Source organism: Portunus trituberculatus, chromosome 46 (genome assembly GCF_017591435.1).
Source record: "Portunus trituberculatus isolate SZX2019 chromosome 46, ASM1759143v1, whole genome shotgun sequence".
NCBI lineage: Eukaryota > Metazoa > Arthropoda > Malacostraca > Decapoda > Portunidae > Portunus > Portunus trituberculatus.
Genome location: NC_059300.1, coordinates 31,417,735 through 31,442,734, shown reverse-complemented (window position 1 = coordinate 31,442,734; position 25,000 = coordinate 31,417,735). Strand labels below are relative to the sequence as shown.

Below are 25,000 nucleotides of genomic sequence, written 5' to 3'. Positions count from 1 at the left end.
TCATTTCCTCTTTCTCCTATTTTTACTTCACAATCTCCTTCCTCATCATCATCTGTCTCTCTCCTTGCTACTGCTTCTGCTTTTCCTCCTCCTCCTCTTCCTCCTCCTCCTCCTCCTCTTCCTCCTCCTCCTCCTCCTCCTCCTCCTCCTCCTCCTCCTCTTCTTCTTCTTCTTCTTCCTCTTTCACCTCCTCCTCCTCTTCCTCCTCCTCCTCCTCCTCCTCCTCCTCCTCCTCGTAACTTTGAGCCCCAGATCTCATAACTCCTGGATTCCGCACGAGAGACTCAAGGGTCGGGGTCTCTCTCTCTCTCTCTCTCTCTCTCTCTCTCTCTCTCTCTCTCTCTCTCTCTCTCTCTCTCAAGCACACAAAACTCGGAATAAACAGCAGTGCATTGCCAGAATCTAATGACCTTATAATGACTTGCTTAATTCCTTCTCCTCCTCCTCCTCCTCCTCCTCCTCCTCCTCCTCCTCCTCCTCCTCCTCCTTTTCCTACTCTTCCTCCTACTCCTCCTCTTACTGACACAACTGCGCACTAAAAGAGGAAGAAAAGGAGAAAGAGGAGGAGGAAAAGGAGGAGGAGGAGGAGGAGGAGGAGGAGGAAAAGGAGGAGAAATATGCACAATGAATTGCAAAAGAATATATTGTGAATGAAAAATGCCAACAACATCAACTTAGGAGAAGGAGGAGGAGGAAGAGAAGGAGGAGGAGGAGGAGGAGGAGGAGGAGAGAGGAGGAGGAGGAGGAGGAGGAGGAGACGGAGGAGGAGGAGGAGAAGAAGGAGGAGGTAAAGGAAGAGGAGGAGGAAAATGAGGAGGTAAAAATAGTCAACCTTATATTTGTCTCAAGAGAATTTTCAATCTTAGAAAGGAAAACACTCTCTCTCTCTCTCTCTCTCTCTCTCTCTCTCTCTCTCTCTCTCTCTCTCTCTCTCTCTCTCTCTCTCTCACACACACACACACACACAATGGTAGGAAGGAATTAACTGGTAGCAGAGCAAATTACACTCAATCCTTGCTGAGCCTCGTGTGTGTGTGTGTGTGTGTGTGTGTGTGTGTGTGTGTGTGTGTGTGTGTGTGTGTGTGTGTGTGTGTGTGTGTATGTTTCTTTCTGGTCAAGTGGCGATATCGTGTTTCCATCCCACCATGAGAGAGAGAGAGAGAGAGAGAGAGAGAGAGAGAGAGAGAACCCTGTGAACCTATTAGCCGTGACATATTTATAGTCAAAAATATCACATAAGGGAAGGTGCAGGAAACCACCACGCTGCTCCTTTATAAAGCAAACACACTGAACGAGACTTCCACGTGTTTGTTCGCCTGTACTGTGTGTTGGTCTCTTGTTTTCTGTATGCGTAAATTATTCCTTGTCATGTCCCCTCCCTCTCTCTCTCTCTCTCTCTCTCTCTCTCTCTCTCTCTCTCTCTCTCTCTCTCTCTCTGACACTATGATTTTTTCCTCCTTCACGTTTTTCACTCCTCTCTCCCTCTCCTTCCTGTTATAATCTACTTTTCTCTAGTCCTCCTCCATGCCTCCTCGCTTCCTCCACCTCACTCCTGCCTCCTTTCCTCCCGCGTCTCCACTTCGCCTCTCCTCAAAAACCAGGGGATGAAATAAAGCCTCCACGCCTGACGGGAAAAAAATTAGGTTGTCGGGCAGGAAAAAGTAGCTAGGTTTATTTTCCTTAGTGTTATCTTCACTTAATAATTATGATTTATTGCCCTCCAGCTTGTTATCGAAATTTTTCCACTTCTTTTTTCCTACTTCTCTTCCTTTTCCTTTCTCCTTCCTCATCGTACTTTTGCTCCTCCTTTTCCTCCTTTTTTCTCTCGTTACAAGTTACTTTTCTTTCCTCTTCATTATTTTTTGTGTATATTTTTTTTCTAATTCGCTATGGCTAGTGGTACAGTGGCTTATCCTCCTTTTCCTCCTCTTATACCTCCTTTGTTCTTCTTCATCTTTCTCCTCCTAAATCCTCTTCCTCTTCTTTCACCTTCCTCTTCAAACTTGCTGTCCATTTTTCCTTCTCCTCAAACCACTACTAATATCATTTCTACAACTGTTATTACTATATATATATATACACCACCACCACCATCACCACCACCACCACCACCAACACTAGCATCAATAAATTATCACATCCTCCTCCTTCTCTCCCTCTCAGAAAACAACGCCACTCTTTACTGCTACGCGAATGGGACGTGGTCAAGCCGATCTTTCTACGACTACTGCCTCAACGCCATTACCAACCCGCCGGGGACTCACGCGGGCACCTCCATCAGCACCATTCAGACAACCTTCTACGTGGGCAACTCTCTCAGCCTCGCCGCCGTGGCCTTGGCTCTCTGGATCTTCATCTCCTTCAAGTGAGTGACTCTGGCCTCGAGCTATGTTTCTTTTGTTCACTTCGGAATTGGTTGGATGATTAGAAGGGGTGTGTTGTGTTTGTGTTTGTGTTTGTGTATGTGTCCCTGTTTGTGTGTCTCTGTATGTATCTGTTTTTCTGTCTTTCTGTCTCTCTGTCTCTGTTTCTCTGTTTCTCTCTCTCTCTCTCTCTCTCTCTCTCTCTCTCTCTCTCTCTCTCTCTCTCTCTCTCTCTCTCTATATATATATATATATATATATATATATATATATATATATATATATATATATATATATATATATATATATATATATATATATATATATATATATATGTAGTAGTAGTAGTAGTAGTAGTAGTAGTAGTAGTAGTAGTAGTAGTAGTAGTAGTAGTAGTAGTAGTAGTAGTAGTAGTAATAGTAATGGTAAAAATAATAATAATAATAATAATAATAATAATAATAATAATAATAATAATAATAATAATAATAATAATAATAATAATAATAATAATAATAATAATAATAATAATAACAATAACAACAACAACAATAGTGATAACAATAGCAATCATCATCAAGAATGGCTAAAGGCTAATAATTTCATCACCAAGATAAAACTTAACACAAATATTGCGCTTCTGTTTCATAATCTTGTTCAATCCCGTCTCGTCCTGTTCACGCTCGTGCGGACACACTCTCGATCCTTCTTCTTTCTTTTTTTTCACGCTAGACTAATTACTGAAAATCATGAAACGCACCAGAATAAAAGTAAGTAATAAAAAAAAATGGGACTAAATACAACAATTCTGTATTCTCGCCCGTTTCACAATTTCAAAGTTTGCAACAATATATTTTTACTTTCATCTAAACAAAACAAAACAAAAAATAAAAAGGGTGTTGTGGAAATGGAATGCTTGTATTGAATATCTACACACACACACACACACACACACACACACACACACACACATCAGGTCTCACATTGTAATATCACGAGCGAAAGACGAAAAAAACTACAAGATAAATAAGAGAGACAGAAAATAGCCAATATGTTTCCCAAGACTCTCATAAACTAAGTGATGGTGGTGGTGGTGATGGTGGCGGTGGTGGTGGTGCTGGTAGTGGCGGAGACGGAGGAGGAGGTGGCGGCGGTAGTAGTAATCAAGATGTATTAGACTAAGAGGTGAAGGCACTTCGTCACTATTGGAACCGCTGACGTCACCATGTGTATTGTTTACGTCTAGTGTTGTGGTGGTGTGTTCACGTGTGGCAGATTTTATCAGCAATTGTGTACTTTTCATGGGCTTTGTATTACGATATTAATAGTTAAATGGGTAAAGCAAGAGTGTGCGCTGTATTTGGATGTACACCTGGTAAGGACAGCAACCTAAGATACCATAAATTCCCATCTAATGATAACCTTGCTAGACAGTGGATCCATAAGTGTTTCCGTTCAGACCATATTAATATTAAGTATGCTGTGGTTTGTGAACGACATTTTAGTTCAGCCCAGATTGAACGAAATCTGAAGTACGAGCTTTTAAATTTGCCAGTTCCACGAACTGTGAGAAATTTAAAACAGGATGCAATTCCTGATCAGAATCTGCCATCACGAGGACACAGATGCCAGGGAATCGGCCATCCACCAGCATTTAAAGGTAAGAAACTGTGTATTTTGTAAGTGGTGGTGGTGTTTGTAGTAAATAAGTGGTGGTGGTGGTACTAGGTTCTAGTAAAGTAAGTGGTGGTGGTTCTAGTCTAATACATCTTGGTTCTAGTGAAGAATGTGGTATGGTAGTGGTTCTAGTAAAGTAAGTGGTATGTGCTATGCTTGTGAAACGATCACAGTAGATGCTGGTGAAGCTAATACTAAGTTGGAGGTGCAAATATTGTAAGTATGTGGTGGTAGTTTAAATTAAAACATATGGTAGAGGTGGTGGCATATCTCCTTATTTTCTTGCAAATCACTAAGAAACGTAAAATAGTTAGTGGCATTATATCTACTAAACTTAGTAACCAAGATGTTAAAAAATAACAACTCAAATAAAAGAAATATGCGGAACACCTATATTCCACAATTAAAATCTGTCCTAGTTGGTTGACATGCTGACGTCACGATTCTGGGTTTTAAAAGCCTCCCGCGCTACGTCAATGATTTCAAGACTGAAGTGCATTCACCTCTTAGTCTAATACATCTTGGTAGTAATAGTGTGTACGTATTTAGAAGCACAGAACTGCCTTATATAATATCTTTCTTTTCCTCCCTCGAGAGTAACGGTAACTGAGAGAGAGAGAGAGAGAGAGAGAGAGAGAGAGAGAGAGAGAGAGAGAGAGAGAGAGTTGCCCTACTGTTGCATTCACACATACCACACATTCCTTTGAGAACGATTGGCCAAACTTCGAGCAGAGAGACGGAATACCAAGGAGAGGCTGGAGTAATCTTTATGAGGCGAAAGATTGCAAATATTATAAAAGACTCGATAGGATGATACTCAAGATTCACGTTCTTACCATTCTCTTCATCCTTCTCCTGTTCTTCCGCCTTCTTGTCCTCTCTATTTTTTCATCATTCATCCAGTTTTCACGTAAAAACATATAACGATGTAGAGTAGTAGTAGTAGTGGTAGTAGTTGTTGTTGTTGTTGTTGTAGTAATAGAAGCAGTAATAAAGTAGTAACAGTAGCAGCAGCAATAGTAGTAGTAGTAATAGTAGCAGCAGTAATAGCAACAACAAGGACAAACTGCCATATAAATAAAACATAACATAAATAAAACTTTTCTACTGCCAAATATTACGACATTCCTTTCCGTCTCTACTGTTGTGAGCAAAGCTGACTTATTAGTGTGTGTGTGTGTGTGTGTGTGTGTGTGTGTGTGTGTGTGTGTGTGTGTGTGTGTGTGTGTGTGTGTGTGTGTGTGTGTGTGTGTGTGTGTGTGTGTGTGTGTGTGTGTCTTCCCGATGATTAAGATATATGCATAGGAATTACAAGAACAATCTTAGGCCCGCAAAAAATAATAAAAATAAAAATAAAAAAAAATAAGAAAAAAAAACACGATATATCTAAAGAAATAAGCAACGCACACACAACAACACACAGACACTCCAACAAAAAATTATCTGCTTGGACCTTATATGAGAAGCGATACGGGAGAGAGAGAGAGAGAGAGAGAGAGAGAGAGAGAGAGAGAGAGAGAGAGAGAGAAAGACGCCAGTAACACCACAAAGAGACACCACAACAGCTCACAGTGGTTGGACAGGACAGTAGACACAATAGAAAGAGAGGATCTTGATACAGGAACAGTTGATCGTAGAAAGACAAACTTGGTGGTGGTGCTATGCCAAAATATTAGACCATATATCAAAACAACATATAAATAAAAAATAATATGCAAAGAAGACGGAGAGACAAAGACAGACACACGTACACATACACATACATTCCCAGTAACCCTAGAGCGATGTCAAGCAGTAAGACAGACACAGTGGCGGAGTACGGGTGAAGAATGATCGTGGCAGGCAGTCGACACTATTAAGGACACCAAGAGGGAGTTATGTGTTGTCGATTGTCAGATAAGCCATATTCAGAAACGTCTTTGCTCACTCACCACAATTTTTCAAGTCTTCAGATACGACTAGCAGGGTTTTCAAAGCAGTTTTTCCTTATGATAAACTAGAAATGTTGCTAATCCATCACCAGAACCATAAAAATACCCATAATCCCTTGAGTACCATGACGCGTTTCCATATTCACTCTGCTTACTATTTGGTGATTTTGTACAGCTTCAGAAACTTATGTGGAGGATTAGAATAGTGAAGACAGTGGCTATTAATCTTCTGACCTCCATAGACCTTGCCTAATGTAAATAAAATGATTTAATCGTACACAAATCTAAAGGTATAAATGTGTCACAGTACTGAAGGGACTAAGAACATGAGTATCTTCAACTAGAGCCTTTGGAAATAGTCGTTGTGAGAGAGCAAAGCGTTCCTGAATACGGTAGTAGAGTCAGCGGCAGTCTGGACCCACACACACCTGCAGCCTGAATCTTCTCGTGACAGTTGCTAAGGCGCTATGGTTTCCTCTCACGCTTATCACAACTATCCCATGGGAGTTTATGGAGTAATTTCGAAAGATTGATATGATTGCAGGCAAGAATCAGGAAATAAAAGCTTCTAGTGTCTGCATTCTCTTCCCTTACTGGATTAAATAATTTGTGTCTGCTCAAACGAAGAATTATTATCGTCAATCAAAGGGAGAGTGACAGAGGCGATGTAGGAATGGAAATATGTAAGGCAAGTCAGTGAGCATTCCCTCTGGTAGATATCCACAGCTGGCGTTTTATAAATTGGTCCCAACATGGCACAAAAAAAGTAAAAGAACACCTGTCCTCCTAATTAGAGAATGAATAATAAGGCTGGTCTCGTGCATCAAACACATAAGAAGGGAATGGATGAAAAGAAAACCTGCTTTCATAACTAAAGAAAGAAAGAAGCTGATCTCTTACAAAACACACGTCATTAGAAATTCAAATCTCAGCGCGTGGAATGGAATATAATCTTGGCACGGTCCTCAGTGTTAGTGGAGGCCGTGATTCAGCTTGGTGATGGCGGCAGAAAGACGATAACTCAATAGATACAGCAGTGCGAGGACGTGTAACAGGATTTGGAGCTTGGAGTGAGGCTCAACAGTGTGGCAGAGATGGAGAGGCAGTGACAGCAGCTCCCAGCGATGTAGGTTTTAAAGTAATAACCTATTCAATGCACAACTCTACGACGATACAGAGAGGATGCAGTGTTTTAACACCTTGAGTGCCACGACGCGTTTCCACATTCATTCTGGTTACTATTTGGTGATTTTATAGAGCTTATCTTCTTATTTTCCTATGTTCTGAACCTCTTGCTCTTCACCCCTTCAGTACTAGGACGCTTTTCCATATTCATTCTGGTTACTATTTGGTGATTTTATACAGCTTCAGAAACTTATATGGGGGATTAGAATAGTGAAGACTGTGGCCATTAATCTTCTGACCTCCATAGATCTTTACTAACGTCAATAAAATGGTCTAATCGTACACAAATCTCAAGGTACAAAGTGTGTCCCAGTATTGAAGGGCTTAAGACTGTGCAAGCGGTGTGGCTGCAGACGTGTAAATAAAAACGAATACAAAGGCTGAGACACTGCTGACTTTCTTCCCAACTTAAGGCTCTCTCACAACATCATTAAACCACAAGAGATAAAAGTACCAGTGACGACGAGGGGATAAGACAATGCAGGAACCCTCGCATTCATTATCCTGTACCTTTCTCTTCCAAATTGGTTAATGTAAGTAGCTTATAAATCACTCCCCTGTAAGTGTTAAAAAGACCTGGTACTGTCTGTTCCTCCTTGTGCTCCTGTGTGAGTCTCGAAACAATAATCTGGTAACGCTGTGATGAGAGGCTGAGATGGACTTAGAGTGGTAGGAACAGAGTGGGAGAGAACAGTGGTAATTTAATCTGGTTCGCTAGAAATGAAGAGACATAGCCAGTGTGAAGTAATTCCCAGAGCAAATCAAGAACACACACACACACACACACACACACACACACACACACAGACGAATTGAGGTATGTAGGAGCAGAGGATATCAATAAACGTAACAATCAGCTGTTACATAATTACTTAATCTACAATAAATGGAAATGAAAATTGATAAAAAGTTCGCAAAAAAGACGATGATGAGAATTAAATAGGGAACAACGAAGAAGAAAGAGTAAGAGAAAAGAAAGAAAGAAAGGAAAGGAAGAAAGAAAGAAAGAAAGAAAGAAAGAAAGAAAAAAGAAAATAGAAAGAAAGAAAGAGAAAAGGAAGAAAAAGGAAAGAAAGAAAGAAGCGAAGAGAAAGAGAGAAAAAGAAAAGAAAGAAAGAAAGAGAAAAAAGAAAGAAAGAGAAAGAAAGGAAGAAAGAGAGAAAGAAAGAAAGAATACGAAAGAAGATGGCCAAAATTCCATCAACCTTCTGTCTAGTGATGAGAGCTGCACTGTATAATTTCTCTCTCTCTCTCTCTCTCTCTCTCTCTCTCTCTCTCTCTCTCTCTCTCTCTCATACGCCCACATCCTCCCACGACGAGTATCAGTCTGCCTCACGGGATCTCTTCGGTCTGCTGTCTTTAATTTCAACTTTCTCTCTCTCTCTCTCTCTCTCTCTCTCTCTCTCTCTCTCTCTCTCTCTCTCTCTCTCTCTCTCTCTCTCTCTCTCTCTCTCTCTCTCTCTCCAGTTCATGTGTCAGTCACGGAGAAAATGTTAAAATGATCTAACAAAACAGGAAAGAATACAAGTAAAGTGTCTTGAAACCTCGTGGGTGTCTCGGTTTCACTCTGTTCTACTTTGTTCCACTTCGTTTCACCTTCACTGTTCGTCATCTCCTTGTGCTTAACTTCGACTAGAACCTTGAAAATTCACAATAGCTTCCGTCAGAACCTTGAAAACCATCAATAACTTCCAGTAGAATCTTGAAATCACCCGATAACTTCCACTAGAACCTTGAAAACACCCGATAATTTCCATTAGAACCTTGAAAATCCCCCATAACTTCCACTAGAACCTTCAAAACACCCGATAACTTCCACTAGACCCGTGAAAACACCCAATAACTTCCACTAGAACCTTGCAAAATCACAATAACTTCCACTAAAACCTTAAAATCCACAACAATTTCCACTAGAACCTTGAAAACCCTCAATAACTTACCGTAGAACCTTGAAAACCTAGTGTTCTAATGCCCCTCTGCCCCTCTCTCTATCTCTCTTTCTCTCCACCTACAGGGACTTGAGGTGTCTCCGCAACACCATCCACACCAACCTGCTCTTCACCTACCTGCTGCACAACCTCTTCTGGATCATCTACGCCTCTGTCAAGGTGAGACGCAGGGATGGCTGACTCACTGCTTGCTTGTTGACTGACTGACTGACTGGCTGGATGAAGGAAGGAAGGAAGGAAGGAAGGAGTGAGTGAATGAATGATTGACTGACTGACTGATTGACTGACTGATTGGTTGACTGACTGGTTGGCTGACTGAATGAATGAATGAATTATAGATTAAGTATGAGTGTTTTCTTCCGCTCTCTCTCTCTCTCTCTCTCTCTCTCTCTCTCTCTCTCTCTCTCTCTCTCTCTCTCTCTCTCTCTCTCTCTCTCTCTCTCTCTCTCTCTCTCTCTCTCTCTCTCTCTCTCTCTCTCTCTCTCTCTCAATTATCATTGCCTTCAAACAATATATCAAAATAACGACGTGCCCTTTCTTTTCATTCTTCCTCTTTTTATCTTTTCCTCCTCCTCCTCTTCTATCTCCACATCTTCTTCCTCCTCCTCCTCCTCCTCCTCCTCCTCCTCCTCCTCCTCCTCCTCCTCCTCCTCCTCCTCCTCTCTCTTCATTCCTAATCTTCTTTACGTCTTCTTTATTACTTTTCTCTCCCGAAATCTTCTTTTTTTTTTCTTTTCGTCTCTTCTTGTTATTCTCTTTTACTACCACCACCATCACCACTAACTCCACTGTTACTACTACTACTTCTACTACTACTACTACTACTACTACTACTACTACTACTACTACTACTACTACTACTACTACTACTACTACTACTACCATTATCATATCTTCTGCGCCTGCTCCTTCTCTTTCCTACTCCTCCTCCTCCTCTCTGGTGGTGTGTCTGGTTTTGTTGATGTTTTGCGAGTTTATATAGTATTTTTGTTTAATCCATCTCCTCCTCCTCCTCCTCCTCCTTCTGCTCCTCCGTCAGGGTCTGGTGGCGTGGTCGGTGGGCTGCGGCTTCTTCGTCACCCTCAACTACTTCACACTCACTAACTTCATGTGGATGTTTGTTGAAGGTAAGTTGAAAAGATCAGGCTAAGTTAGATTAAGTTAGGTGTCAGGTTAGGTTGCGATACTAGGACACATTTTTACCTTGAGTTTTGTGTACCATTAGGCCATTTTATTGACATTAGGAAGGGTCTATGATGGTAGGAAGATTAATGGCCAGAGTCTTCACTATTTTAATCCCAACATGAGTTTAGGATGAAATACTGGGACATCTTTTACTTGAGTTTTTGTGTGCCATTAGGCCATTTTATTGACATTAGGAAGGGTCTATGAAGGTCGGAAGATTAATGGCCACAGTCTTCACAATTTTAATCCCCACATGAGTTTCTGAAGTTGTATTGAATTACCAAACAGTGAACAGAATAAATATGAAAAGATTAATGGCCTGAGTCTTCACTATTTTAATCCCCACATGAGTTTCTGAAGCTGTATAAAGTTACCAAATAGTTAACAGAATGAATATGGAAACGCGTCATGGTACTGAAGGGGTTAAGGATACATAAAAAAAGTTGGTTCAGGTTAAGTTAGGTTAGGTTGGGACAGGAGAGAAGAGATTAATTTAAAGGATATGTTGAATTAGGTTAGGTTCAAAATGAGTTGAGATTGGATTATTAAGACAGGTTAGCTTAAGGTCAAGACAGGTTAGGTTAGGTCAGGTTAGATTAGGTTAGGATAGGTTAGGATAGGTTAGATTAGGTTATGTTGGGTTTTATTATGCTGGTTTGAGTTAGGTTGGGTGAGGTTGGGTGAGGTTGGGTTAAGTTGGGTTAGGTTAGGTCAGGTTAGGTTAGGTTAGGTTGGGTTGGGTTGGGTTAGGTTAGGTTAGGTTAGGTTAGGTTAGGTTGGGTTGGGTTGGGTTGGGTTGGGTTAGGTTAGGTTAGGTTAGGTTAGGTTAGGTTGGGTTGGGTTGGGTTGGGTTAGGTTAGGTTAGGTTAGGTTAGGTTAGGTTAGGTTAGGTTAGGTTGGGTTGGGTTAGGTTGGGGGTTAGGTTAGGTTAGGTTAGGTTAGGTTAGGTTAGGTTAGGTTAGGTTAGGTTAGGTTGGGTTAGGTTAGGTTAGGTTAGGTTAGGTTAGGTTAGGTTAGGTTAGGTTAGGTTAGGTTAGGTTAGGTTAGGTTAGGTTAGGTTAGGTTAGGTTAGGTTAGGTTGGGTTAGGTTAGGTTAGGTTAGGTTAGGTTTCATTATACTGGTTTGAGTTAGGTTTAATGGGGTTATATTATTCAAAACTATAGATTAGGTCATTACTAGATTAGGTCAGGATAGGTTAAGTTGGGTTAGAATAAGCTTTGTGTCAGATCAGAAGAGTTGAGATTTAATAAAAATAAGTTAGGTTAGTAAGATTAGGTAAGGTTACTGCAACATTTGAACATAGAGACAATAAACGTAATAGACTGACAAGCTGATGAACAACACAGCAACACACAACAGTTTATTGAGAGCGACTATAGGATCACGTTACAACACATCAGTTAGAATACGCAAAGACAGACTACCTTTTAAACAACTTCACTACTATACCGCCTTTTCATATTCATTCTGCTTACTATTCGGTGATGTTATAAAGCTTCAGAAACTTTTGTGGGGATTGAAATAGTGAAGACTATGGTCATTAATCTTCTGACCTTCATAAACACTTCCTAATGTCGATAAAATAGTCTAATCGTACACAAATATCAAGGTAAAAAAAGTGTCCCAGTACTGAAGGAGTTAAGAGAGAGAGAGAGAGAGAGAGAGAGAGAGAGAGAGAGAGAGAGAGAGAGAGAGAGAGAGAGAGAGAGAGAGAGAGAGAGAGAGAGAGAGAGAGAGAGAGAGAGAGAGAGAGAGAGAGAGAGAGAGAGAGAGAGAGAGAGAGAGAGAGAGAGAGAGAGAATATAATACTTAACCCTCTTCAGTCATGAGACACACTTTTATCTCTAGCATTGTTTACGATTAGACCATTTTATTGACATCAGGAAATGTCTACGAAGATCAAAAGACTAATGACCAGAGTATTTACTATTTTAATCTCCCACATAAATTTCTGAAGCTGTAAAAATCACCAAAGTAAGCAGAATGAATACGGAAATGCGTCATGGTACTCAAGGGATTAAGAAAGAGAGAGAGAGAGAGAGAACAGACAGACAGACAGACAGACAGACAGACAGACAGACAGACAGAACATAATACTAAAACACACCATACACCAAAAGTTACCAGAAAGTCAAGGCAAACAAATGATACAAATATGACGTAGATTAAGGGAGGTCAAGGTGAGAGAAGGTATTACGTAATGGACTGAGGGACTGAAGGACAAAGAGTTCAATAGCAAGGTGGGAAGGCTCGAGTGGAAAGGTTTCAAGGGGGATTGCGAGAGAACTATAGAAGGCAGACCGAGGGAGGGAGGGAGGGAGGGTGTAAAGAACTGACGGTGTGATAAATAAGAGGAGTAACAAGTAGAAGAAATAATGAAGAGAGAGAGAGAGAGAGAGAGAGAGAGAGAGAGAGAGAGAGAGAGAGAGAGAGAGTGTGTGTGTGTGTGTGTGTATTTTATTGAGGAGGTGTGAAATACGAGAGAGGGGGAGAGAAATAAGATTACTCTTGCAAAAGATATATAGAAAATAGAAGAGAGATGAGAGAGAGAGAGAGAGAGAGAGAGAGAGAGAGAGAGAGAGAGAGAGAGAGAGAGAGAGAGAGAGAGAGAGAGAGAGAGAGAGAGAGAGAGAGAGAGAGAGAGAGAGGTACAAACAGACATACACTGAAATATAAACCAGAGATACAAAAATAGAAAACAGACAACAACAGCCAGAAGTGAAAACAAGACACAACCAGACAGAATTAGCAACAGGTGACGGATAGATAAGCAGAGACAAGGAGAAACTGCCAAAACTGTAATACGTGTCAACAAATATGGATAGATTAACTGACAGATGACAGGAGAGAGAGAGAGAGAGAGAGAGAGAGAGAGAGAGAGAGAGAGAGAGAGAGAGAGAGAGAGAGAGAGAGAGAGAGAGAGAGAGGATTGGGAGTGATGCAAATCTGGAAAATACAAAACAGCTAATTGGTTAACAGATACAATGACAAACTGAAAGAAAAAGATTACACTCATAAATATTTGAACGATGATACAACACATATAAAAAAAAATGGACAGACTGACTGGCTGACTGACTGAGGTAGGACGCCACAACAACAACACAGACGCCAACGATGTATAGTCGAATAATTGATGACTGGACGGGACGGATGCCAAACACAAACAAACCAGAATGACAAGATGTAAATGCACTGATGAATGGTAAACAAAATTAGGCATGTTAGTGACTATATGAATGAATGAGTGGGTGAGTGGGTGGGTGGGGTGAATATCTGCCTTGCTGTAATGAACGACTGCCTGACTGCCTGCCTGCCTGACTGAATGACTGACGGGTAAGCAACACAGATGATTTGGTAGATAAATATGATACAAAGAGGGATATTACAACACAGAAAATTGAAAAGATGAAACGTTTTAATATTTGCACTTTTTGTTTACAGAGAGAGAGAGAGAGAGAGAGAGAGAGAGAGAGAGAGAGAGAGAGAAAATATAAATATCACAGGTACAGAATTCAAGTGTTATATATTTTTTTTTTTTATTGGAAAGAAAACAAAACTGCAGCAGAAACACTTTGACTGACTGACTCTTGCTCTTCATGTCACTTCTGAAGAGACACAAGAAACAGAATTTTTGAAGCGCGACAAAGGTTTCTGTTAATCCTCTCCCTCTCCACTCACCCACCACCACCACCACCACCACCACCACCACCATCCCTCGTGCCAATCTGTCGCTCGTCTCTTTCTGCTCTGCTCGCTTCATGTTGTTGTGTGTGTGTGTGTGTGTGTGTGTGTGTGTGTGTGTGTGTGTGTGTGTGTGTGTGTGTGTGTGTGTGTGTGTGTGTGTGTGTGTGTGTGTGTGTGTGTGTGTCCTATTAATACTCATATACGTTTTATTCTTTTATCACGCGTGAATTCAAAGGCCATTAAGATGATCAAACGGATTCTCACGGATGCAGTAATGACTCTCTCTCTCTCTCTCTCTCTCTCTCTCTCTCTCTCTCTCTCTCTCTCTCTCTCTGATCCATGCAATACATTTTTCACCTCTGCAAGTTAGCCAGACACAACCCCAGCAATCCAGCAGCTCACATTGACGTCCCACTCACTGCGAAACAAATCCAGCCACCAAAAATATCACGCCACGATCTGCTGCCCACAAACCACCACTCTTGCCGCACTCCTCCATCCATTAGGCTCATTAAAAAGGCCTATTTTACCATTAATTACCTACATATCAACGCGACATTACCTCCCACCACTAGAAATTCCAGGGCAACATTATCTCAAATTCATGGCAGGAAATTAAACGCGAGTTAAGCTAATGAAGTTGAACCTAATTTGGCGCCAAGATTTGCAGGATTTTGTGCGGTAAGTGTTCGCGTTAATGAGCTGCGGTGGGGTGGGGTGGAGTAGATAGGGACGGAGCGGGGCGTGGTGGGGCTGGGTTGGGTGTGGTGGAGTTGGGTGAGGCACTGTGGGACGGGTCGAGACAGGGCGGGATGGTGTTTGGTTAGCAGACCGAGGTGTGGACTGGTTTGCACTGTGCTGGGGCGTTAGTAAGGTATTAGATAGTTGGTTAGATAGGTAGATAGTGAGTGAGTGAGTGAGTGTGTGCAAGTGAGTTAGTTAGTTGGTTAGTTGGTTAGTTAGCCTGTTTGTTTGTAGTCCAGGAAAGACGCGCTGATGATTTTTTTTTTTTTTCAGATTCATTTATTTATTTAGCCAGTTTGTTATGGAGCAAAATGAAAGGAGATATTCTATTGGTCGAGGTTAATGAGGGTAATACTGCAAGCCCAGAAGATTATAGAGTTATTCATTTAGTCACACACACACACACACACACACTCTCTCTCTCTCTCTCTCTCTCTCTCTCTCTCTCTCTCTCTCTCTCTCTCTCTCTCTCTCTCTCTCTCTCTCTCTCTCTCTCTCTCTCTCTCTCTCTCTCTCTCACCTCACACACACACACACACACACACACACACACACACACACACACACATCTGTATACCCAATAGACACACTCAATAGCATTCACACTCTTAGCTCAGCCAACTATAACACTCAAGTGGGAGTTGCTGGGGTTTTCATCAGCGTTAAGTTAAGCAAAGAGACAGCCATACCTCAGCGTTGCCATGGTTGTAGTGGAAGCAAAACAAGAATTCCAGATCGACACTGATAAGGGAAGTGGGGGCAGAAAAATCGACGAATAATCTTTGTGCCTCGAAAACCGTCCCAGTAAAAGTGCAAAGAAGTCTCATTGATATCCGGGAATGTGTTCTTTTTACATACCTCGACAGCAGTGAAGAGCGATATACGTAAGCCACGGTCGGAGTATTATTGAGTTCATTGGTATTCATGACTATTTTTTATACTTTTTTAGCGTCAGGGCGGCACACAACGCAATATATACTCTGCAAAACGTTCCTCCTCGGATTGTCAATATTCAAAGCTCTTCTTAGGCAATTACAGTACATACGAGTGACAGGAAGTGCGTTTACGGATCTTATTCAGGTTATTGTGTGTGTGTGTGTGTGTGTGTGTGTGTGTGTGTGTGTGTGTGTGTGTGTGTGTGTGTGTGTGTGTGTGTGTGTGTGTGTGTGTGTGTGTGTGTATGTGCCAGTGTTTTTCTATCCTAACACTGACGGAGAAATGATAAATGGTCATGTCGTATTAGAGTTAGCACAGACTTTACTGAAGATGAGATTGATGGATGGATGGAGGGACGGACGGAGGGGAAATAAAAGAAACGAAAGATAAAAAAAAAAAAGTTAAAAAGAAAAGGAAAACCGTGAAAGTAGGAAAGAGAAAAAAAAAGGAGAAAAATCAAACTCACTTCTCTTTCTCCTTCTCCTTCTCTTTTATCATCCATCATCATCACTATCATCATCATCATCATCATCATCATCATCATCATCCCAGCCAGGTGTCGAGCACAAGGCTCACCTGGACAGACTTAAACAGCGCGTCAACAACTTAATTAATATATCCGCCAGGTGAAACGCTTACACCTACACATTTTGATAGCCTCCTCCTCCTCCTCCTCTTCCTCCTCCTCTCCTCCCCTTCCTTTTCCTCCTCCTCCTTTTCCCTTCCTTTTCTAATTCTTTCTCCTCCTCCTTCTCCTTCCTTCTCCTCCTCCTCCTCCTCCTCCTCCTCCTTCTCCCGTATCGCCTCCTCCTCCTCTTCCTCTTTCTTCCTCGCTTCACTCTTCCTTCCCCTTCTCATCCTCATCATCATCATCATCATCTTCTTCTTATTCTTATTCTTCTTATTCTTCTTATTCTTCTTCTTTTCTTCTTCTTCTTCTTCTTCTTCTTCTTCTTCCTCCTCCTCCTACTTAGCCTCCTCCTCTTGCCATTCTTTCGCTTTTACTGCCTTACTTTAGCTTGGATAGTGTAAGAGTTGCTGTTTTTTCTCCCTTTGTGTTCCTCCTCCTCCTTCTCCTCCTCCTCCTCCTCTTCCTCCTCCTTCTGCCTGTACACAATAAAAACACCTCGTCCATAGCCCTGACTGAACGCCTCCTAACAACCCAATAGTTTTCCCCCCTCCACATATTCCCCCCCCTCCACTTTTTTCCCTCCCTCCACTTTTTTCCCCTCCACTTTTTTCCCTCCCTCCACTCCACATTTTCCCTCCCTCCACTTTTCTCCCTCCTTCACCTTTTCTTTTTCTCCCTTCACTTTCTTTTCCCTCTTCTCCACTTTTTTTCCCTTCCCTCCATCCCTCCCTCCCTCCCTCCCTCCCTCCGCTACATGGCAACCGGGTTTTAGAAATATCTGTTATTTATTTATTATTTTGCCTCGACTGATGTTGTTGTCATTGTTTATTCAGGGAGGGAGAAAACTGCTAGAAGATTGAATATAGCTAAGGACGAGCCATCAATTTGTGTATGTATGTTTGAATGAGAGAGAGAGAGAGAGAGAGAGAGAGAGAGAGAGAGAGAGAGAGAGAGAGAGAGAGAGAGAGAGAGAGAGAGATGGAAAGGTTATTAGAAACGTACAAACAAGAAGGAAGTGGAGGCGGGGAAGGCGGGTGTGGAGTGAGGCTAAGATCATAAATGCCTTGCTCTCTCACCATGACTATTTTCCAAGGCCACAGAGATGACTAGCGGGATTTTCAAGTGTTACTCCAGTTAATAATGTAGAAATCTTGTCACTCTGCCTCCAAAACCGTAAAAAAGCACACTGGAAAACGCGTGTAAATTTAAATAGAGCCTTTTGAAATAGTGGAGGTGAAGCACAGAAAAATTTGAGAATATGAGCATTGGTGTGGTAGTGGAGAGGTGGGCGGGAAGCATATCCTACTCATCTAATCCTTCAGTCCAGCTCAGAAGTGTTTGAGAATACAAGCCTAAGAAAGGAGGCGTGACTTGACTTGCACATCACGACTTATGGGCCAATGACAACTATGAAAGCTCATTCGAATTGACATGTCGATTTAGCTACAATTAAAGTGTAGTAGAGCAGGTTCATCAAACAGGTATGCATGTACATAGGTTGATACGTAAGTAGGTATTTGGTAAGTATATAAGTGTAAACCAATGATAACTATGAAAATCTCTTGAACAATTTTAGTAGTAGAGCAGTTTCATCAAGTAGGGAATCATCTGTAGGTATGCATGTAGATAGGTTGATACTTAAGTAGGTATTTGATAAGTGTATAAGTGTGGACCAATGATAACTATGATAAAACCCTTGAACTGACACGTCGATTTAGCAACAATTAGAGAAGTAGAGCAGTTTCATCAAATAGGTATGCATGTAGATAGGTTGGTACAGTACGTAGGTATATGTCAGGTATGTGAAAGTATATGTAAAGAAGGAACCATGTATAAGGAAAGGAGATGGATGGAGTGTGTGAGTTACCCTGTGTAGTACGTATACAGGAGAATGGTCAACAGCTTATGGGTAAATACACACACAACTGATGTAGGTGTAATAGCTAGCATTACTGTATAAACGAAAGTAGAAGTGTATGATCTTAAACAGTACAAATGTGTGTATATCTTTGAGTAGGTAAGTGTACGATTGCATAAGAGAGGAATGAATAAAGAATAGACACAAACACAGGTGAAGGAGAGACTAACAGGTACAGCAAAGGAGTGTGTGGATGGGTGGCAGGCAGGGAGTGGCAGTAATGTGTAGGGCGATGGCACGCTATGAATACTGCACAAGGCGTGTGTGTCAGCGTGTCAGGAGGCGGCAAGGAGCTAAATGGGCTGAAGGAAATGGTGTGTGTGTGTGTGTGTGTGTGTGTGTGTGTGTGTGTGTGTGTGTGTGTGTGTGTGTGTGTGTGTGTGTGTGTGTGTGTGTGTGATAAACAAAACCATGTCTAATGCAAATATTAACCATTTTCTCTTTCTCTTTCCCTTTCCTTAACCTTCTCTTACCTAACCATTTCCCTTCCATCCCCTTTATCTCCTTCTCTTCCTCCACCACACATCTTTTCCCTTCTCTCTTCCCTTCACCATCACCCACTACTCTCTCCCACTCCTCCACTTACCACTTACCCACCTCATTCCCCAATCCACAACACAACACCTTCTCTTCCCTTTACTTACCATTCCTTCCTCTATCCATTACTCACTACTACTTTCCTTCCCCTCTCTCTCTCTCTCTCTCTCTCTCTCTCTCTCTCTCTCTCTCTCTCTCTCTCTCTTTCTACAGGATTCTACCTCTACATGCTGGTGGTCAAAACGTTCTCGGTGGAAAACATCAAACTACGAGTCTATATACTCATAGGATGGGGTAAGTCACAGAGAGAGAGAGAGAGAGAGAGAGAGAGAGAGAGTAATTTCCTATGCATTATTCGTTTCGGTGACATGTTATTTCCAAGTTCTAAATACATCTGCTATTTTTCTATTGATTTTGTATTGAGATTTTTGTGTTCTGTTTCATTTATTTTCTTTAGATTGTGTGTACAGGGAAGTTTCTTTGTGTGTGTGTGTGTGTGTGTGTGTGTGTGTGTGTGTGTGTGTGTGTGTGTGTGTGTGTGTGTGTGTGTGTGTGTGTGTGTGTGTGTGTGTGTGTGTGTCACGAGTACATTAATTGGTCATTTGCTAATTGACACATTGCTTAATTTATCCAGCAGTAATCTATTAACATTCTTCATTTAATTTCACACACACACACACACACACACACACACACACACACACACACACACACACACACAGTAAATTCAATCATTGTCGTGTTTTTCCCTCATTTTGTTCTGCCTGATTCACTTGATGCCAACTCTCCCGTGATGGCAAACTTTCCGCCAATAAAAGCGTAGATTATCAAACGTGTGTGTGTGTGTGTGTGTGTGTGTGTGTGTGTGTGTGTGTGTGTGTGTGTGTGTGTGTGTGTGTGTGTGTGTGTGTGTGTGTGTGTGTGTGTGTGTGGATAATAAACATTTTTTTTACCTTTTCCTCTTCTTCCTTTTCCTCTTTCTCCTCCTCCTTTTCCTCCTCCTCCTCCTTTTTCTGTCCTTTTCCCCCTACTTTACTTCCTATTCCCAACTGCTTCTCCTCTTCTGTGCCATCTTCTTGGTGTTCTACATACTGATTTTCTTCCATTTCCTCCTCCTCCTCCTCCTCCTCCTCCTCCTCCTCCTCCTCCTCCTCCTCCTCCTCTTCCTCCTCCTCCTTCTCCTCCTGTTCCTCCTCTTGTCTTTCATTATTTAACAAATCTATTATGACCATATTATTTTACTTAATATTTATCTATTCATTCAATTTCTATTATTTATGTACCCTTCCCTCATTGACACGAATTATGAGTTACAAGAAATCACATATCAATTCAAATTCTCCACCACAAAGCTCCTCAAACAACAAGCTCATCTCTGCTCGCCACCAAAACCAGAACAAAGCCACCAGCAAGGCAGCCACGACTAGAGTGACGCCAGATATACCAACAACAGTCTCTTTCTATCCACCAGCCAGTATAGCACACAAAGCCTGACCAACACTTTATTATTGCTTTACATGCCTTCACTCCTCCCGCAGGTCAGCAAACCGAGAGCAATATCACAAAGCCTTGGTCCATTTTGACTGCGTAATTCTCACTAACTAAACACAGATTGAGGGAAGAGACGCTTTAGTCGGTGCAATCCCAGCTCAACAAGTCTAGAGCTGTTCCAGAAAAGTAATAATTCGTTTTGACTTGCTGTGTAGTTTCCAAACTAGAAACAGATGTTACGGCCCGCCCGTAACATGCATTACTACCATCACCTCCTCCGCTTGTTACCTCGTTCGCCACCTCTCCGCCTCCCCTTCCACGTCACCGTCTCGTGAACCTTCCACGCCACCGTCTCGTGAACCTTCCACGTCACCGTTTCATGAAGCCCCGCTACTGTCCCGAAGTTGGATTCACGCGGCCCCTTTCGACTCAACCGAAAGTGTTGAGCCAGCTCTTGGTTTTCTGGATTGGCAGTTGAGATCCAAGCCTCAACCAGTGAACACAACGCCTCTTGGTTCTGCCGTGGGATCAACCATCACCCAGCATTTCACCACTGCGACACCGCATAAGTATCACTTCCCTCGTCCGTGTTTTCCACATTGCCTCTATATAGGATTAGGATTATTGTTAGGTATTAAGTTGGGTTCTTTATTGTTGTATTTATTACTGTGTTATATGTATATGTGTATGTCATTTTCCTGTGTTTCATGTTATATATCTGTGTTTCATGTTTCTTGTTATATATGTGTCAATTTCATTATGGGTTATTAAAGTAGCTTTTAAAGTGACCCCTTTGCATTTCCTCACCAGTTGAACCTGCAGTGTTTTTTTTATTGTTATTGTTCACCGGCTCTCCGATGCCAATCTTACCAGTTTAACCGGTGAACGTAACAATTGGCGACCGTGACAGGACCATTATAACCCATGTTCAGTGTTCCATTTTTCCAGTGACTTTTTTCTGTGATTGCTTGTGTTTCTGTGGTGTTGTGACTCTGATGTGTTTTTTTCTGTGACTTACTCTGCGTGTGGTTTAAATTTACCTTTGTGCGATCAAGTGGCTCCTTTTGGGTTAAACGTGCTTCGTGACTTTCATTGGTATCGCATAGCAGTGGTAGAGCAGGAAACCAGGTAGAAAGGCGTGTTCACCGATAGCACTTATCTCTATTTTTGCACATAGGCAGGTGTGTAATAAGTGTTATCCAAGTGTTGGGATCATCATATGTTCATGCGAACCCTCAATGCCCTCACTTCGCGGATCATTTTTCTCGCTAGTTAGAATCGGCCATTTTAACTAGTCTCTCAGACTAATCCGCCTCCTTATCAATAACAAGTCTCAGTACAATTCGCTCCTCACTCAAGTCTCGTAACTAGAGTAATCCGGATCCCTCTTAATGCCGTAACTCTCTAGTTTACCCCTCATTAGTGATTGTACTCATAAGTGTTTACTTAAGTATAATCTAGGTAATTTCCAAGGTTGCCTTTATTATCACTCTGCCAAGTTCCTCACTTAAGTAATTCGCTTATCATTTTTTTGTTGTGGTTTAACATCTATTTAATATGGCTTCCGCTCAGTTTAACGTTGAAGATTTTGTGCCGACCCTTCTCTGGAACAACTTAAATATGCTAATATAAAGAAGGACCAATGGAAAGCCATCGCTAAACATTTTGATGTTCCCATCACGTCTCAGATGACTAAAGAGGTCATTAAGAATGTAGTTGTTGAACATCTAGTGCAAGAAGGTCAGTTGCTAGGAAATGCCATAGAAGAGTTAACTCCCATGTCAGCCTCTACGAGGACTATAATACACAGTCCCCAGGAAGAACAGGATAAGAGTAGGATAAGTCAATGGGAAATTGAGAAGCTTAAACTAGAATACCGGATGCATGAAAACAAATGCAACTACAGGCAGAAAACAAATGCAACTACAGGCAGAAAAGAAGAACAAATGCAACTAAGGCAGATAAAGAGAGAGATTTCAGTTACAACTTAGAAGGCAGGAGAAAGAGTTAGAAATTCAGGAGTTAGCCCTACGAAATGACGCTAAGTTTAGAGGGAAGAAATAGATATAAAGAAACAGTTAGCAAGCTTTAATCCTGCTACAGCTGCTCCGCTAGTTCCCCCTTTTGATGAATCTGATGTTGACGGGTCATTTCGCGCTTTTGAGAGCATTGCTCATAGGAATAAATGGCCCAAGGATCAGTGGGTGTCTCTCCTTGTCCCTAAGCTAGTAGGAAAAGCTTATAGGGTATACAACGGCCTTAGTGATGAGGTAGAATATGAAGAGATCAAAGGTAACATTCTAGACGCCTACTCTATCACTTCTGATGGATACAGACAGCAGTTTCGAAAGTATGTGAAACCAGAGTCTCACACCTATGTTGAATTCGCTAGTGAGAAACTAAGACAATTTAAGAAATGGTTAGCCGCTCTTAACATTACCACCTTTTCGGAGTTGCTCAATCTAATGGTCCTGGAAGAATGGAAGAACAAGTTACCATTTAATATTCTGAGGCATGTGGAAGAACGGGGAGAGAGTGAGCTTATGTCTGCCGCTAAAGTGGCTGATGCGTTTGCTTTGTTGATGGGATCCCTGGGTAGTAGAGGTCGTGGTTCACTGTCTAATGTTAGGTCCTCCTTTGGGGAAGGTTTTGGGGCGCGGGTGGTAAGCCAACCGGATTCTCGCCAAATGCATATAATTCCCCCTGGTGTACATACTGTAAGAAGCCAGGTCACACGATCCAGAAATGTAGACACCCAAATTGCAAGGGTTCTCAACGTCAATTTTCTTTTGTGTCCCCTAGACCTAACACATTTGAGAACAAGAAACCAGTGGCCCTAGCTAACCCTGTCAACTCTCCTCTAGAACTTTATGACTCGTACATGTATCAAGGTAAAGTGTCCTGACTGATGGTAAAGACAAGGCAATAAATATCAAGGTTCTGCGTGATACAGGTGCTGCCCAATCCATCTTAAGGGAAGATGTCATCCCTAACATCAAACAGGCTTTCACTGGGAGAAGGTGATCCTTACAGGTCTCGAATCACAGCTCTCCTATCCTTTGGCTAATATTAGCTTACAGTGCCCGTTCATTTCAGGAGAGGTTGAGGTAGCCATTAAACCTGGTGAACTGCCAGTACCGGGGTACATCTTGTACTGGGTAATGATCTTGCGGGTAACTTGGCTGTTCCAAACTTAATTGTTCTTGATTCTCCCTTAACAGAAAGTCCCACTAAGACCCTGGACGAAACATCCCTCACTTCTTCCCAGTGTGTGCAGTCACCAGGTCTCAGTCCAAGTCCCCTGCCCTTTCATCACCTCCTCCACCAATGATTGCCTCTACTGACAACTTGTATAATGACATCATTTCAAAGGAGAATTTGATTAATGCTCAGGAACAGGATCTCACTTTGGCTAAGATCAGACATGTGGCCAGTGAGACAAAGGATATGTCTAAATTGCCTTGTTTTTATTATCAGGAAGGAGTCCTGATGCGTGCCTACAGACCTCCTGAACTGAAACAACTAGACACCTGGTCAGAAACACATCAAGTTGTCATCCCTTGTCTGTAAGACCAGCCATTATAGAACTAGCTCATGATGGATTGTCAGGTCATCTAGGCATCCAAAAAACCTACAAGAAGGCTCTTCAACATTTTTTTGGCCAGGAATGAAAAAGGATGTGTCACACTATGTAAAAACATGTCACATATGTCAAGTTGTGGGTAAGCCTAACGAACGCCTTGTGCCAGCTCCTCTGACGCCTATTCCAGTTCAGACGGAGCCCTTCGAAAAGATCATACTAGACTGCGTAGGGCCCTTACCCAAAACCAAACGAGGGAATCAGTATTTGTTAACCCTCATGGATCCCACTACCAGGTACCCTGAAGCATTCCCTCTTAAGAACATCACATCAAAGACCATTGTAAAACATCTAATACATTTTTTCACCTCGGTAGGAATTCCAAAACAAATTCAGTCTGACAAGGGTAGCAATTTCACTAGCCATTTTTTCCAACAGATAGTGAATGAGCTAAACATCGACCATGTTACCTCCTCGGCTTACCACCCCAATCCCAAGGCTGTCTGGAGCGGTTTCACCAAACATTAAAATCCATGATGAAGAAGTATTGCTTGGAGCATCAAGGAGACTGGGATGAAAGTATTTCTTTCCTTCTCTTCGCTTTAAGAGAATCTCCTCAAGATTCTTTAGGTTACTCCCTTTTGAATTACTCTATGGTAGACAGATCAGGGGCCTCTCAAAATATTAAAGGATCAATGGTTTACTCAAAATACTCCTTCAAGCCCCAGTGTGTCTGACTACATCAGTAACCTTAAGAATAAAATCAGTGAAGTCAGATCTTTTGCTAAATCAAACTTCCTCAAATCTCAAACTAAAATGCAACAGAATTCTCTTCCCAAATCTGTCATGAGAAGTTTCAAACCAGGAGACAAGGTTTTACTTTTTCTCCCCACTCCAGGCAATGCTCTTCACAGTAAGTTCATGGGACCTTATGTTGTGGCTCAAAAACTAAGTCCATTAAATTATGTGGTCCACACTCCTGACCGTCGTAAGGATTCCCAACTTGTTCATATTAATCTAATGAAACCTTACCACTCCAGAGAACCAGAGGACGACTTGTCTCGCGCTGTACCTGTATGTCTGATAGGAAAGGAGTCTGGTCCTGTGCCCCCCGAGGAAGAGTCCGACATCGAATTCCTCTTCTCGTCACCTAAAGGACGCCCCTCAAACAGCCAAATCATGTCC

At 41.9% G+C, this 25,000-nt stretch overlaps 1 protein-coding gene across 1 annotated transcript in view; it reads left to right on the top strand.

Moving 5' to 3' along the window:
* LOC123519993 (diuretic hormone receptor-like) overlaps positions 1-25,000 on the top strand; it is a 157,606-nt gene that overhangs the window by 108,943 nt on the left and 23,663 nt on the right. The window contains 4 exon segments of the mRNA XM_045281760.1: positions 2,164-2,365; positions 9,171-9,264; positions 10,145-10,232; positions 18,958-19,038. Coding sequence (XP_045137695.1) covers positions 2,164-2,365; positions 9,171-9,264; positions 10,145-10,232; positions 18,958-19,038 — 465 coding nt within the window.